At 42.4% G+C, this 12,535-nt stretch overlaps 1 protein-coding gene across 3 annotated transcripts in view; it reads left to right on the top strand.

Annotated features, from left to right (window-relative positions):
* The window catches only part of BASP1 (brain abundant membrane attached signal protein 1), a 57,115-nt gene extending 55,462 nt beyond the window's left edge, over window positions 1–1,653 (top strand). For all 3 annotated transcript variants that reach the window (XM_040630531.1, XM_040630530.1, XM_040630532.1), the window contains exon 2: window positions 82–1,653. In XM_040630531.1, coding sequence (XP_040486465.1) covers window positions 91–747 — 657 coding nt within the window. In that variant the 5' untranslated portion in view covers window positions 82–90 and the 3' untranslated portion in view covers window positions 748–1,653. The remainder of the gene's footprint in view (window positions 1–81) is intronic.
* Window positions 1,654–12,535: the final 10,882 nt, after the last annotated feature.

The raw sequence follows: 12,535 nt of genomic DNA, 5'->3' as shown, positions 1-12,535 counted from the left end.
GGGGCACAGACATTCCCTCCCGGAGCCACAAGGCCACAAGTAACTCCTTTTTGTGTTGTGTCCCGTTGTGCTCTGTTACAGAACTCCAAGATGGGAGGCAAGCTGAGCAAGAAGAAGAAGGGGTACAATGTGAATGATGAGAAGGCCAAGGACAAAGACAAGAAGGCCGAAGGAGCCGGGACCGAAGAGGAAGGAACCCCGAAGGAGAACGAGGCTCAGGCGGCCGCCGAGACCACCGAGGTGAAGGAGGGCAAGGAGGAGAAGCCCGACAAGGATGGCCCCGACGCGGCGGCCGGCAAGCCCGAAGACAAGGAAGGCGACAAAGACGCGGCGGCGGCCAAGGAAGACGCCCCGAAGGCGGAGCCCGAGCAGACGGAGGGGGCGGCCGAGGGCAAGGCCGAGCCCCCGAAGGCCGAGCCCGAGCCGGCGGCCGGCGACGCCCCCCAGGCTGCGGAGCCCGAGGCGCCCGCGGAGGCCAAGGCGGATGACAAGGGCCCGGAGGCCGGGGAACCCACAAAGACTGAGGCTCCCGCAGCTCCTGCCGCGCAGGAGACGAAAAGCGACGGGGCCCCGGCTTCAGACTCAAAACCCAGCAGCACCGAGGCTGCCCCATCGTCCAAGGAGAGCCCGGCAGCCACGGAAGCACCCAGTTCCACGGCCAAGGCCCCGGCCCCCGCAGCCCCCGCAGACGACGCTGCCGAGGCGCCCGCGGCCAGCGCCGAGCAAACCGTAGCGGTCAAAGAGTAACACGGACAGCCTCTGGAACCCGAGTCCCGCTTACACCGCCTGTCTCTCTCTCTGTGTCTCTCTCTCTCTCTCTGTCTCTCTCTCTCCTCTACTAACTCGTTTCAAATTGGAAGTAATGATATGTATTGCCCAAGGAAAAAATAAAAAATAAAAAAATAAAAAAGGATGTTGTCCCATCGAGGGAGGGAGGGGGTGGGGAGAATCCAAATAGTATTTTTGTGGGGAAATATCTAATATACCTTCAGTCAACTTTACCAATCAGTCCTGGATTTTAAAGATCAATGTCTGAAAGTACAGTACATCTTTTGTACCTGAGCTGCCGTCAACATGCACTCCGCCGCTAAGATCCGAGTATCTTGTCTTCTGCAAGGGGGTTGGGAGTGATGCGTGTGATTCTGCCCGCGGGGCCTATGCCAAGGCAATCAGATCTTTATGAGAGCAGTATTTTCTGTGTTTTCTTTTTAATTTACAGCTTTTCTTATTTTGATATTTTTTTAATGTTGTGGATGAATGCCAACTTTCAGACAGCCCACTTAGCCTGTCCACGTGTATCTCGATGCCAATACTCCATTCTTCCTCCCCAGGTATTTTTGGGAGTAACAAACATTCTCTCATCCTACTTAGCCTCCCTAGATTTCTCATGACGAGTTAATGCATGTCCGTGGTTGGGTGCACCTGTAGTTCTGTTTATTGGTCAGTGGAAATGAAAAAAAAAAAAAAAAAGTCTGCGTTCATTGCAGTTCCGGTTTCTCTTCCATTCTGTGTCACAGACACCAACACACCACTCATTGGAAAATGGAAAAAATAAAAAAATAAAAAACAAAAAAAATGTACAATGGATGCATTGAAATTATATGTAATTGTATAAATGGTGCAACAGTAATAAAGTTAAACAATTAAAAAGAAGTCATGAAGACTCTTGGTTTTCTTTTACCACCCCTTCCTCCTTGGTAATTCCCTCGACAGAGAACAGAATGCTCTGTTGGACACGTTCCTGGTAATAATTGGATCGAAGTGTAAAGCAGTGTGCTCACATTTTTGCGAACATTATCTGTTTTAAACAATTAGCTGGTGGATCAGTGTCAGTCCATTATCTTGGAGAGGCCAAGCCGAAAACCGACTGTGGCTATGGATATGCACCCTCTAAAAATGGGTGTTACTAACTTACCTAGAACAAATATTTTGAATAAAACAAGAGGAAGTACGTGGAGTTGATCTTGAAGGCTGGGAAAGAGAATTAGAGGATCTTGTAGAAATGTCCTATGTATGTGCGTTGTGAGACCACTGATGATCATATTGTTTTATCCCTTTGTTCATCATACTCATGCAAAGCCTGGAAAGGGAACCCAAGGGCTATGAGGAGGCAGTGAGGACAGCACTGTGAGAACAAGCCCGAAACTGGACTTCATGGTGACTGGATTCCTGTCCTGGTTTTGCCACTAATGACTCGTATGGCTTTTAAGTCACTTAACCTCCCAGCCTCCCTGCTGAAGACTTTATGATCTCTAAGGAAAGACCTCTTTCACTTTGGAAATATTCAGTAGTTTGTGTATATGCCTGGTGATAATTTTATAGGACGGATAGATACTCACCAACAGATGTGACTTCACCTCCATTCCTTGGTTTCTCCCCCAGAGCGCTCTCAAATTCCGTGTATTCTGTAGCTGGGGAAGAGCTGGGAGAACCCGTATAAGCAGTGGCTTTTACTGAGTGTGCACATCGATCTGTAACATAAAAGAAATTGTCTCTTGGATCTCTTAGTTATTTGGATCTTTTCCAATTGCATTTCTAGAAACTAAATCTCAAATGTAAAGCCCTTAACAAGGAACTCAACCCTAGACACAAAACGTTTTCTCATGATCGAATCAGCTAAATGACAAGATTTTGCAGGAGAGTGGGATTAGGTGGTAATTAATCAGTAACAAATACAGTTTCACACTCTAACATAGAAAATTTTCTGTAGAACTGTGAGGGGTCGGTACTCTGGAATTAATTCCCAAAGAGAGATTAGGGATACAGTGGATGCAAATGAACCTGGTCATGTTCCTATGGGTTGAAGAACTTGTCTCCGGTTACCCTCTGGGTGGTGGTCAGTGTAGTGTCTACCACACCTAAGATGTTGCCAGTGGGTAATGCTGGAAGAAGAAACGGTGAAACTGAGTATTGGGCAGATATTACACCTGTTGGGCTTCATTCCATCGCCTTTTAGCGCTTTTGGTTCTTGCTTCTATAGTGAAATGAATTTGAATTCTTAATGCTTGAAAGCACAGCATACAAGAAATATGTAAACACCTTAACCACCAAGCACCTGTTTTAGGTAAGGAAAATGGTGGAGGAATGTCCAGGTTGTTCACAATGTGTCCTGGCAGATAATAAAACAACCTGGGGGCAGGTTGCGGGTGGTGGTGGGGAATGAACAGATTCAGGGAATCATGGAGGACATTTATATGGTTACTAATATTAAATGCCGTGCATTTCTTACAGATAAATGTGATTGGTGGAAGTAATACGTTATACATTCACTGTCTTTTCATCCCCTTCTTTTAGTTAAAAAAAATTCACTAGGTTTTTTGGTGATTAGAACAATCAAATCAGGGATGCCTGGCTGACTCAGAAGAGCATGCAACTCTCTCGACCTCAGGGTTGTGAGTTCAAGCCCCACACTGGGTGTAGAGATTACTTAAAACTAAAATCTTAAAAAACCAATCAAATCAGCCTCCTGGATTAGTATTTGTTACTATAAATCACTGTTCAGGAATAAATTAAAGAGACATTGTTTTCTCCATTGACTTACACTTAGATGTATTGGGTAGCATCTAGGGGAATTAAAATCTGAGCCAACTATGCATTTTTTTCTCTTTTCTAACTGTTCGAATAGTGTGCAAGCAATTAAAGACAGTCATAAATTTTGTCACCAAAATATTTAAATCAGACTTTTAACCTAACTGGTTCATGACATTCAATTTTACCATGCTTAAGAAAACTTAAGATGTAGCTTCAGCAGAAAAGGTTGTACGTGTGGGAGTAATTGGCTCAGCCAGGAAGGGAACAATTGGGCAATCCATGCTAATTTTGGATTAACCTAGATTGTATGCACCTCTCGAACAATCTAAACTGAAGAGAATGCAATACACAGGCTGTGCTTAACAGGCAAGGCAGCACTGTTCGGAACTCACCGCCTATTTGACCGCTAACTCACACGAGCACAGCATCTATGAAGAATGGAGGGTTCCAGGGTCTAGTACTTGTTGGGGACCTAATGTGCATACTGTAGGAGGAAGCACAGGAATCAAAATGAACTTGTCTGGGGTTACCAGCTTTGTCCCTCCCCCTTGAAGTTCCTGTCTGATGGCTGACACTGCCTCTGCATGATGGAAATGGACCCAAATCCCAAGAGCTGGGGTGCACAGGCAGCCCAGGGTAGCCCTCCCTGGCCTCAACCTAGGAGACCATCTGCAGTCTGGCCCTGTCCGTTGAGGTCACACAGGGCCACGATCCAGGAACACAGTTCACCACACTTGGAGAGTCTTTCAGTGGGGTCAAGACCCAAAGTTGAGTGTACAGTAGAGAATTGGTGGCCAATTCTGGTGCTGACAAGATCTAGACATTCTTTAGCTGCCCGAGTTGGGTAAATTGGTAAGTGCCAGCAGCTACACCCAGTTTGTTTTCATAAGGCATCCTGAATCCTTAATTTTCACTCAATGAAACACCATGATGTACTGAAACACACTAACTTCATTGAAACATACACAACAGATCAATGTCCGCTGCCAGGAACTGGGGTCGGGACTCCCATCCTAGGCTGCTCCTTTACAGATAGAAGGCTATGTGACACGGCTGGTTTCAGTCAAGTTTCATTTATGAGGAAGAACCTACTGTTTATGAAATTTACTATTTTGGTGATCATCTTGTCTCAAAAGCGATGAGATTAATTCTCATTCTTTTTATTGTTATTTTTAACTAATTTCCTCACTATTGAAAATTGGATGCTCGGAAGGTAATGTTAAGAATATGCCAAATAACACTATCACTGACAGTTGTGAGATTAATCAGATGAGCTTTTACGTGGATCCTCATAAAAGGGGGCAAGACTTGCCTCGTCTTAGCTGACAACTGCTTTTGGTCTGCCAAGTAGTAAATATTTTAAACATTTAGTTCAGGGACTGCTATTATTTTATTTTTAAAATTAAATTTAATTTTTAATTTATTTTTTATTATTTTATTTTATTGTTATTATTACTTTTTTTTTTACCCTCTCTGCTCCTGGAAAAGTGAAAAGGGCAATGTAGGGAGTTTTTCATGAAGATATATGTCTTTGGTTTAAAAAAAAAAACTATGCCTTATCCTGAGCCTATATGTTTTGTGCCTTTTTTTTTTTTTTAAGATTTTATTTATTTGCAAGTGTGTGAGAGAGCACAAGCAGGGGGAGTGGCAGAGGGACAGGGAGAAGCAGGCTCCCGCGGAGCAGGGAGCCCAAAAGTGGGGCTCATCCCAGGACCCTGGGCTCATGACCTGAGCCGAAAGCAGACACTTAACCGACTGAGCCACCTAGGCCCCCCTGTTTCATGCCTTTTTAATGATATAAAGATTTTATTAATGTATGAAATCTCGACGTCCCAGAAACCACTGTTTTGGAACATTTCTCTGAGTCGTTCTCAGTCTTCATTTTATTAAGAGCAATTTTCTTTCTGAAACTGTGTTCTTCTATCCACATACAGACTTAAGTAAAAAGAGAATATCTTCTTGGAAAAGAACTGTGATCTTTAAGAAAACTCATAGTGTAACTGTATACACTGAAACGAAAAATCAGATAATATCATATATCTCTAGCTCATGTACCTTTGACCTTCATATTTTTTCAGGTCCAAATATAACATGTGTTCTTCATTTTTTTTTTTTCCTTTGAGGGTGGTTTTATGTTTCTCCTGAGTTTCTCTCTGAGTCCACAAAGTTCACTATTAAAATCACTCATTTATAAATTAATTGGCCTCATATAATGTATCCATTTCTTTTGTTTTAGCTCCCTCAGGCCAATGTGTTAAATTGTCAAATGGCAAAACGATGAAGCAATGTGCACGGATTTAGAATCAGTTAGGGAGTGTCATGTTTGTTTTCTTCACATATGTTTTTGCTTAGATAGCCCAAGATTTAAGACAGTAGGAGTAGAGGCGCCCTCAAGAAAAATGCTGTTTGGGGGACTTCTCATCTTAAATACGATTTTACATCTATTTCCTAATTCTGAGGCAGAGTTTCAGGTAATGAAAGCAAAGCCTGGTAGGCTATAGGCTTCCCTGAAGCCGTGGGTGTAGAAACGTACACTAAAACTTTAAAAGAAATCTATTTCTTAAAACTTACATTATATATTCTGATAAATTAAAAAATATATATATTTAAGACTGAGTTCCAATCACAAGTAAGAAAGGCTCATTCCTGGCAACCTCACTATCTTTTGGCTTTTTAAGCTACGAATGTATTGAAGTAGAAAATATCTTGGAAGAGGCACCAAAGACTTGCCTCATAATAGAATAAATTAATCCTTAATGTGGCTTGGATTGTACTTAAGGGACACACAACCAGAAAGCCAGGCCCGTCACGTTGTTACTTAAAGGAAAACGCACCTTTTTTTTCCCTTTGAGGAAGATACATTCGCTTGTAATAAACTTTTGTTAACAAAGGAATGGGGAAGAAAAATGAAAAACACAAAACAAAAACAAAAAAAAACCCCAAACCTTCCAGCTCCTAAAATAGTGCGATCATTAATGCAAAGGAAAGACCACATTTCAGTACTTTACCGACAGAAACAGCCCTGTTTTGACACCTGCCCTGAAAAGAAGGGGATGGCGTGTCTGATTACAGTGGTCTTTTACGCAGGTTTGGGGCATTTGATCTGACAGGTGAACCCCGTTAAGAGAACTGATGGAAGGTCCTAGAGCAGCAGTGACCAGTTTTCATCCTCCTGTCTCAGCTCAGAAGGCTAAGAATAGAGCTGCCTCTCAGCCGGAACCACCCACTGCCGCGCACCCAAGTCTGACTAGTATGCAAATTCCCCAGAGGGTTCTTTTTCTTTCTTTCTTGGTTTTTTGTTTTTTTTTGTTTTTTTTTTTTGGCCCAGTATAATGGAGACTATATTTTGCTGGCTACCTATTCAGTGGCCTTCTCTTGCAGCGGCTGAAATCGCCTTGACATTCAGAGCAAATTCTACCTTTTCAAAATAAAACACACATGTAAAAGCAACAAAACCCAAAATAACACAATTCAGAGACAAGCTAATTAGAATACATCAAAAAAGAGCTGCTTACATTTCTGATGCTAGTCAGAACCTCATTATAACTTTTTCTCTTTTGTTTCCTCTCCTCCTTACTGTTTCCTCTGCATTTTGTCTTTCCTGTCAAGTTTTCTCTCTCTTTTTTTTTTTGTCAGCTAATTAAATTCTAAAGCGTTAAGGTCGCCACTTCCCTCCCCCTCCTTTCCTCCCTCTTTCCTTCCTTACTTCCCTCCCTTGACATAAATGCTTACACCGGCCAGAAGTATATAAATGACATACATCTTAAATGTGTAGTTTCGTTGTTGTTGTTGTTGTTGTGGAATTATAGTTGATACACATTGTTATGTTAGTTTCCGGTGTTCTGTGAAGTGATTTGACAAGTTTGGACGCTATGCGGGGCTCACCAAGAGTGTAGCCACCATCTGTCACCGTACAAGGATCTTACACCACCATTGACTGTATTCTCTTTGCTGTACCTTTTCTTCCTGTGACTTATTCATTCCCAAACTGGAGGCCTGTGTCTCTTACTCCCCCTCACCCAGATTACCCCTCTCCCCCTTCTTTTTTTTTTTTTTTTCTAATAACGATTTTTTATTATATTATGTTAGTCACCATACAGTACATCCCCGGTTTCCGATGTAAGGCTCGATGATTCATTAGTTGTGTATAACACCCAGTGCACCATGCAATACGTGCCCTCCTTACTACCCATCACCGGTCTATCCCATTCCCCCACCCCCCTCCCCTCTGTAGCCCTCAGTTTGTTTCTCATAGTCCATAGTCTCTCATGTTTCATTCCCCCTTCTGATTACCCCCCCTTTCTTTATCCCTTTCTTCCCCTACTGATCATTCTAGTTCTTATGTTCCATAGATGAGAGAAATCATATGATAGTTGTCTTTCTCTGCTTGACTTATTTCACTTAGCATTATCTCCTCCAGTGCCGTCCATGTTGTAGCAAATGTTGAGAACTCATTCTTTCTGATTGCTGAGTAATATTCCATTGTATATATGGACCACAACTTCTTAATCCAGTCATCTGTTGCAGGGCATCTCAGCTCCTTCCACGATTTAGCTATTGTGGACATTGCTGCTATGAACATTGGGGTGCATATGGCCCTTCTCTTCACTAAGTCTGTATCTTTGGGGTAAACACCCAGTAGTGCAATGGCTGGATCATAGGGTAGCTCAATTTTTAACTTTTTAAGGGACCTCCACACTGTTTTCCAGAGTGGCTGTACCAACTTGCATTCCCACCAACAATGTAGGAGGGATCCCCTTTCTCCACATCCTCTCCAACAATTGTTGTTTCTTGCCTTGTCTATTTTTGCCATTCTAACTGGCGTAAGGTGGTATCTCAGTGTGGTTTTGATTGGAATTTCCTTGATGGCTAATGATTTTGAACATTTTTTCATGTGTCTGTTAGCCATTTGTATGTCTTCATTGGAAAAGTGTCTGTTCATATCTTCTGCCCATTTTTTGATTTGTTTATTTGTTTCTCGTGTATTGAGTTTGAGAAGTTCTTTGTAGATCTTGGATACCAGTCCTTTATCTGTAGTGTCATTTGCAAATATATTCTCCCATTCCGTGGGCTGCCTCTTAGTTTTTCTGACTGTTTCCTTGGATGTGCAGAAACTTTTAATCTTGATGAAGTCCCATAAATTCATTTTATCTTTTGTTTCTCTTGCCTTTGCCCCTCTCCCCCTTCTATGACACGTGTAGTTCTTCTTCTTTTTTTTTTTTTAAAGACTTTATTTATTTATTTGACAGAGAGAGAGACAGCCAGCGAGAGAGGGAACACAAGCAGGGGGAGTGGGAGAGGAAGAAGCAGGCTCATAGCGGAGGAGCCTGACGTGGGGCTAGATCCCATAACGCCGGGATCACGCCCTGAGCCGAAGGCAGATGCTTAACGACTGCGCCACCCAGGCGCCCCTCGTGTAGTTCTTAAATACTCTTTAAGTGCCCTGTTCTTTTTGACTTTGCATAACCCTTATTATTCATTTGTTTAGAAGTTTGCTTGAAACTTACCTGTCCTTTACTCACCTCTCTCCCCCGATTTGTCTGAAACAGGGAGATTAGGAGGATATCTTCAGGATACAAGGTAATTTGAAATACTTTTTGATGTAGGATGCTTATCAGAAGAGCATCTTGAATGTCTCCCCACAAGGTGCTCTGTCCCAGAAGGCAGGGCAGTGGTTCCTAGATGCCGAACAGCCTGGTGACATAAAATCTTCTTGGACATTGAGATAAAAACTTTCCAGGCCCCTAGCCGTGACTTTGATTCCGTAGTTCTTATGGAAGGTGGAGGGATAGGAAGAGCTTTGTAAAGCCCCTCTTTGGGGATGCACTTTGATAGTGTAACTTCCACAAGATTGCCAAGACATCAGGTTAAAATCTGGGTTTTGTGGCTTATACTCTCATCTTAAGTAAATTCCTTAACATCCTGAGGCTCACTTACCTCCTTAGAAAAAAAGGGAATAATAACAACAGTAGAGTTGCTGTGAATATTTTCAGTACGACCTAGGAGTAACCAGCTCATGATATCCACTCCATGAACCACAGCAGAGTTTCCGTGCCTTAAAAACGCTAGGATCATAAGCTCTGGCCTGATTGTCTACTTAAATTATACAGGAAAAATATAATGAGAAGACATTTCCTGATGTTTCCCTAGAAATACAAATGCAATACCCATGGAATCGACACCCAAGTTGTCCTAGAGAAGACAGCCTCATTTGTAGGAAAATAATAAAACACGTATATGATGTATGGAAACCATCTGAGGGGGGCATCAGAATTCAAGATGTTTTCCTGAGAATATTCAAATTATATTTCAGAGATAGCTAAGGTGTGAATCAAGGAGAGAGAACAAATTGCCTCAGTAAATGGCAGATGAAGTCCTTGGCGTAGGCGGCTCTGTGACTTGGGGACAGATTTAACTTTTTGGAGCCTCAGAATGCTCATCTGAGAAGCAGAGAACATTCCTGTCTCAGGGGCTGGTGGTGAGAAATGAAGGTCATGTTTAGCACAGCGCCTAGTACCTAAATGCTCATTAAATGGATGCGCTACTGTGACGTGCGTTTCCTTCTGGAACGAGTGACAGGGAAGATTGGGGCAATTTCATCCTTCCCCTCACCCTGATTTTTATGATCAATTTCTCATTTAAAGCAAAATCATATTTTACAGGTTAAGTCTGGCGTGGTCTTTATTCGTTCTGTGTGTATCACATGTCACGTGCCCAGTGGCTTCAGTTGAAGCAAAGACATGGAAAGGGTGCTCCAAGAAGAGTGTTGAGGGTAAAAAGGAGTTTGCTGGCTATGATGGTGTGGTTCCAGGGCATGTCGAGGCAGAGGTTGGAAGGTGGGGAGAAAAGCGAGCTAAGTCTGGGGCAAGGAAGCAGAATGCATTATGGGAGTGAGGGAGACGCAGCAAGGGGGAGCCCATGATAGCTGACAGTTGGGTGTCGGCTGATGACTGCAGATGAGAGATGAAGATTAGGTTATATCGTTCCCTTTGAGGCCAGTGAGTTCTGACCCTAATGGCCGTTGGTTTTGTTTCATAAGACCTGGCGTGAGGTCCTTCCAAGCAATGGGTCGGGAGGTGATTAATTCCGCTCCTGAATTGCTCTGGGTGGTGACTTCTTGGAAGTAGATGCTACCCGAATGAGTAGAAAGGAGGAAGTCCCTAATTTTGTCTAAGATATCCATTACTTTGCCTCAGTAGACCTTACAGGCTGGACCTCAAATAAAGCCCAGGTGGGTGAACCTGCTTTGCAGCTGGACCAAGCACATTGTTCCGATCACCTGAAATCTCTCTGGAGGCTTCCTGTGACTTTACGCTTCTTGACTCTCCCTCTCTCACAAACTGCATTTAGAAGATGCTGGCAGATTCCCTGCTTTGAAGCCTTTGTCTGAGACTTTAGGAGCTCAGGGACCTTGGGCACGTTACTTAACCTTTTAGTGCTTCATCCTCCTTAGCTGTAAAATGGCAATAACAATACCACCTAACCAAGCTCAAATCACACAATGGATCTAAAGCACAGGACCTGGAACCTAGCAAGGGACTAAAGAAAATATGCAGTGTTGTCTCTTCCTGTTTCTTCAAATGTCTCCTAAACTCCAGCCTTACTAGACTTCTTCAAATTCACCTGTTATCGCTGCTCTGTCCTTGAACGTGCCTGGACTTCTTTTCCTTCACAATCCTCGCCTCTGTGTGTTTCTTGCCTTCATCACCCCCAACACCCAGTGTCTAGGTGTCTCCTCATTCTGACTCAAGAAGACCGGATGTAACAACCCCTGAGGTCCCTTCGTCACCAGCAGACAGCTCCCTCCCAGCCAACATCAACCTACATTACATTGACTCACAGGCATGTGATTCTTCCCCACTAGGCTGAGTGATTTGAGGGTGGGGACATTCCTTCTCATTTCCTTATCTCTAATACTTTGAATGCTGCCTCACACTTAGTTAAGTATTTTAAAAATATTTGATGAGATGTAAATGATTTATATAATATGACCTCTATGTCCTCTCCCAGACTTATTTGCCTTTTAAAATGAGATAAAAAATTTTAAGTAAAAATGATTCCCAATTGTTCAGTTTCAGATAAATGGTCGGGCAGAGGGGAAATAGTTATTTGGGGAAGAGTGGGGTGACTGGGCGGGCAGGACAGTATTATTAGTGCAGATCATCCTAGAATCAGTGGAACTGTGTCATGCTTGGCCATTTTTGACTCTCTCAATTAATATGGCCAATCCTGTATTTGGTAGCAACATAATCCATTATCTTATTAATGAATTAAAAATGTAAATCATATTTGGAAAAGAAGGAATGTGAGTGCTTGTCCTAATTCAAATATTATAAATGAAAAACATCTGTGACTCACAGATTGAAGCCAAGCATTATTGTTTTATGGAGACGTTGAATGAAATGGCATCACTAAGCTTCGTAGGTCTGAATAGATTCCAGTGGATCTCCAATGTTCTTCACGTGGGATTGGGTAGTCATTGAATAGATGTCCTTACAGCGATCTTGCTGAAAATAGTGTTATTCAATTTAAATTTGGATAAAACAAAAGCAATAAGCGAGGCCTTTATTTTGCTTAATATTCTTTGGACAAAGTAGCATTTACTGTTGAGTTCTTCATGAGTTCTTAGAAATTTGACATCTGTTCCAAAGTCTGAGTCTCAGCCTTTTTCTGAAGGTCCCATAGGAAGTTCAATGGGCTGCTCTAGCCTGATTAGAAGAGCTGGTATTTTCTTACCTAATTCTCTAAGTCTCTAACGACCAACTAATAATCATTAAATAGCTTTATCATTTTTAAAACAAGGAAATAGGAGTTTACATACCAAGTCTATAATCAATCCATTAAAGTTCTTAGGTAACTAGAGAGTAAGTTTATTCTGGCAAAGTCCCTATAGAAAGTAACATAAATGTTATCGTCTCTCTGTATGATATGCATGGTGATTTGGTAAACTTCCAGCGTAAATACACAGGATTCTCTTATAGATTTTCTTTTTTTGAGCCATGGT

This window comes from Ursus maritimus, unplaced genomic scaffold (assembly GCF_017311325.1).
Source record: "Ursus maritimus isolate PB19 unplaced genomic scaffold, ASM1731132v1 scaffold_15, whole genome shotgun sequence".
In the NCBI taxonomy this organism is placed as follows: Eukaryota; Metazoa; Chordata; class Mammalia; order Carnivora; family Ursidae; genus Ursus; species Ursus maritimus.
This window is presented reverse-complemented; position numbering and strand designations above follow the sequence as displayed.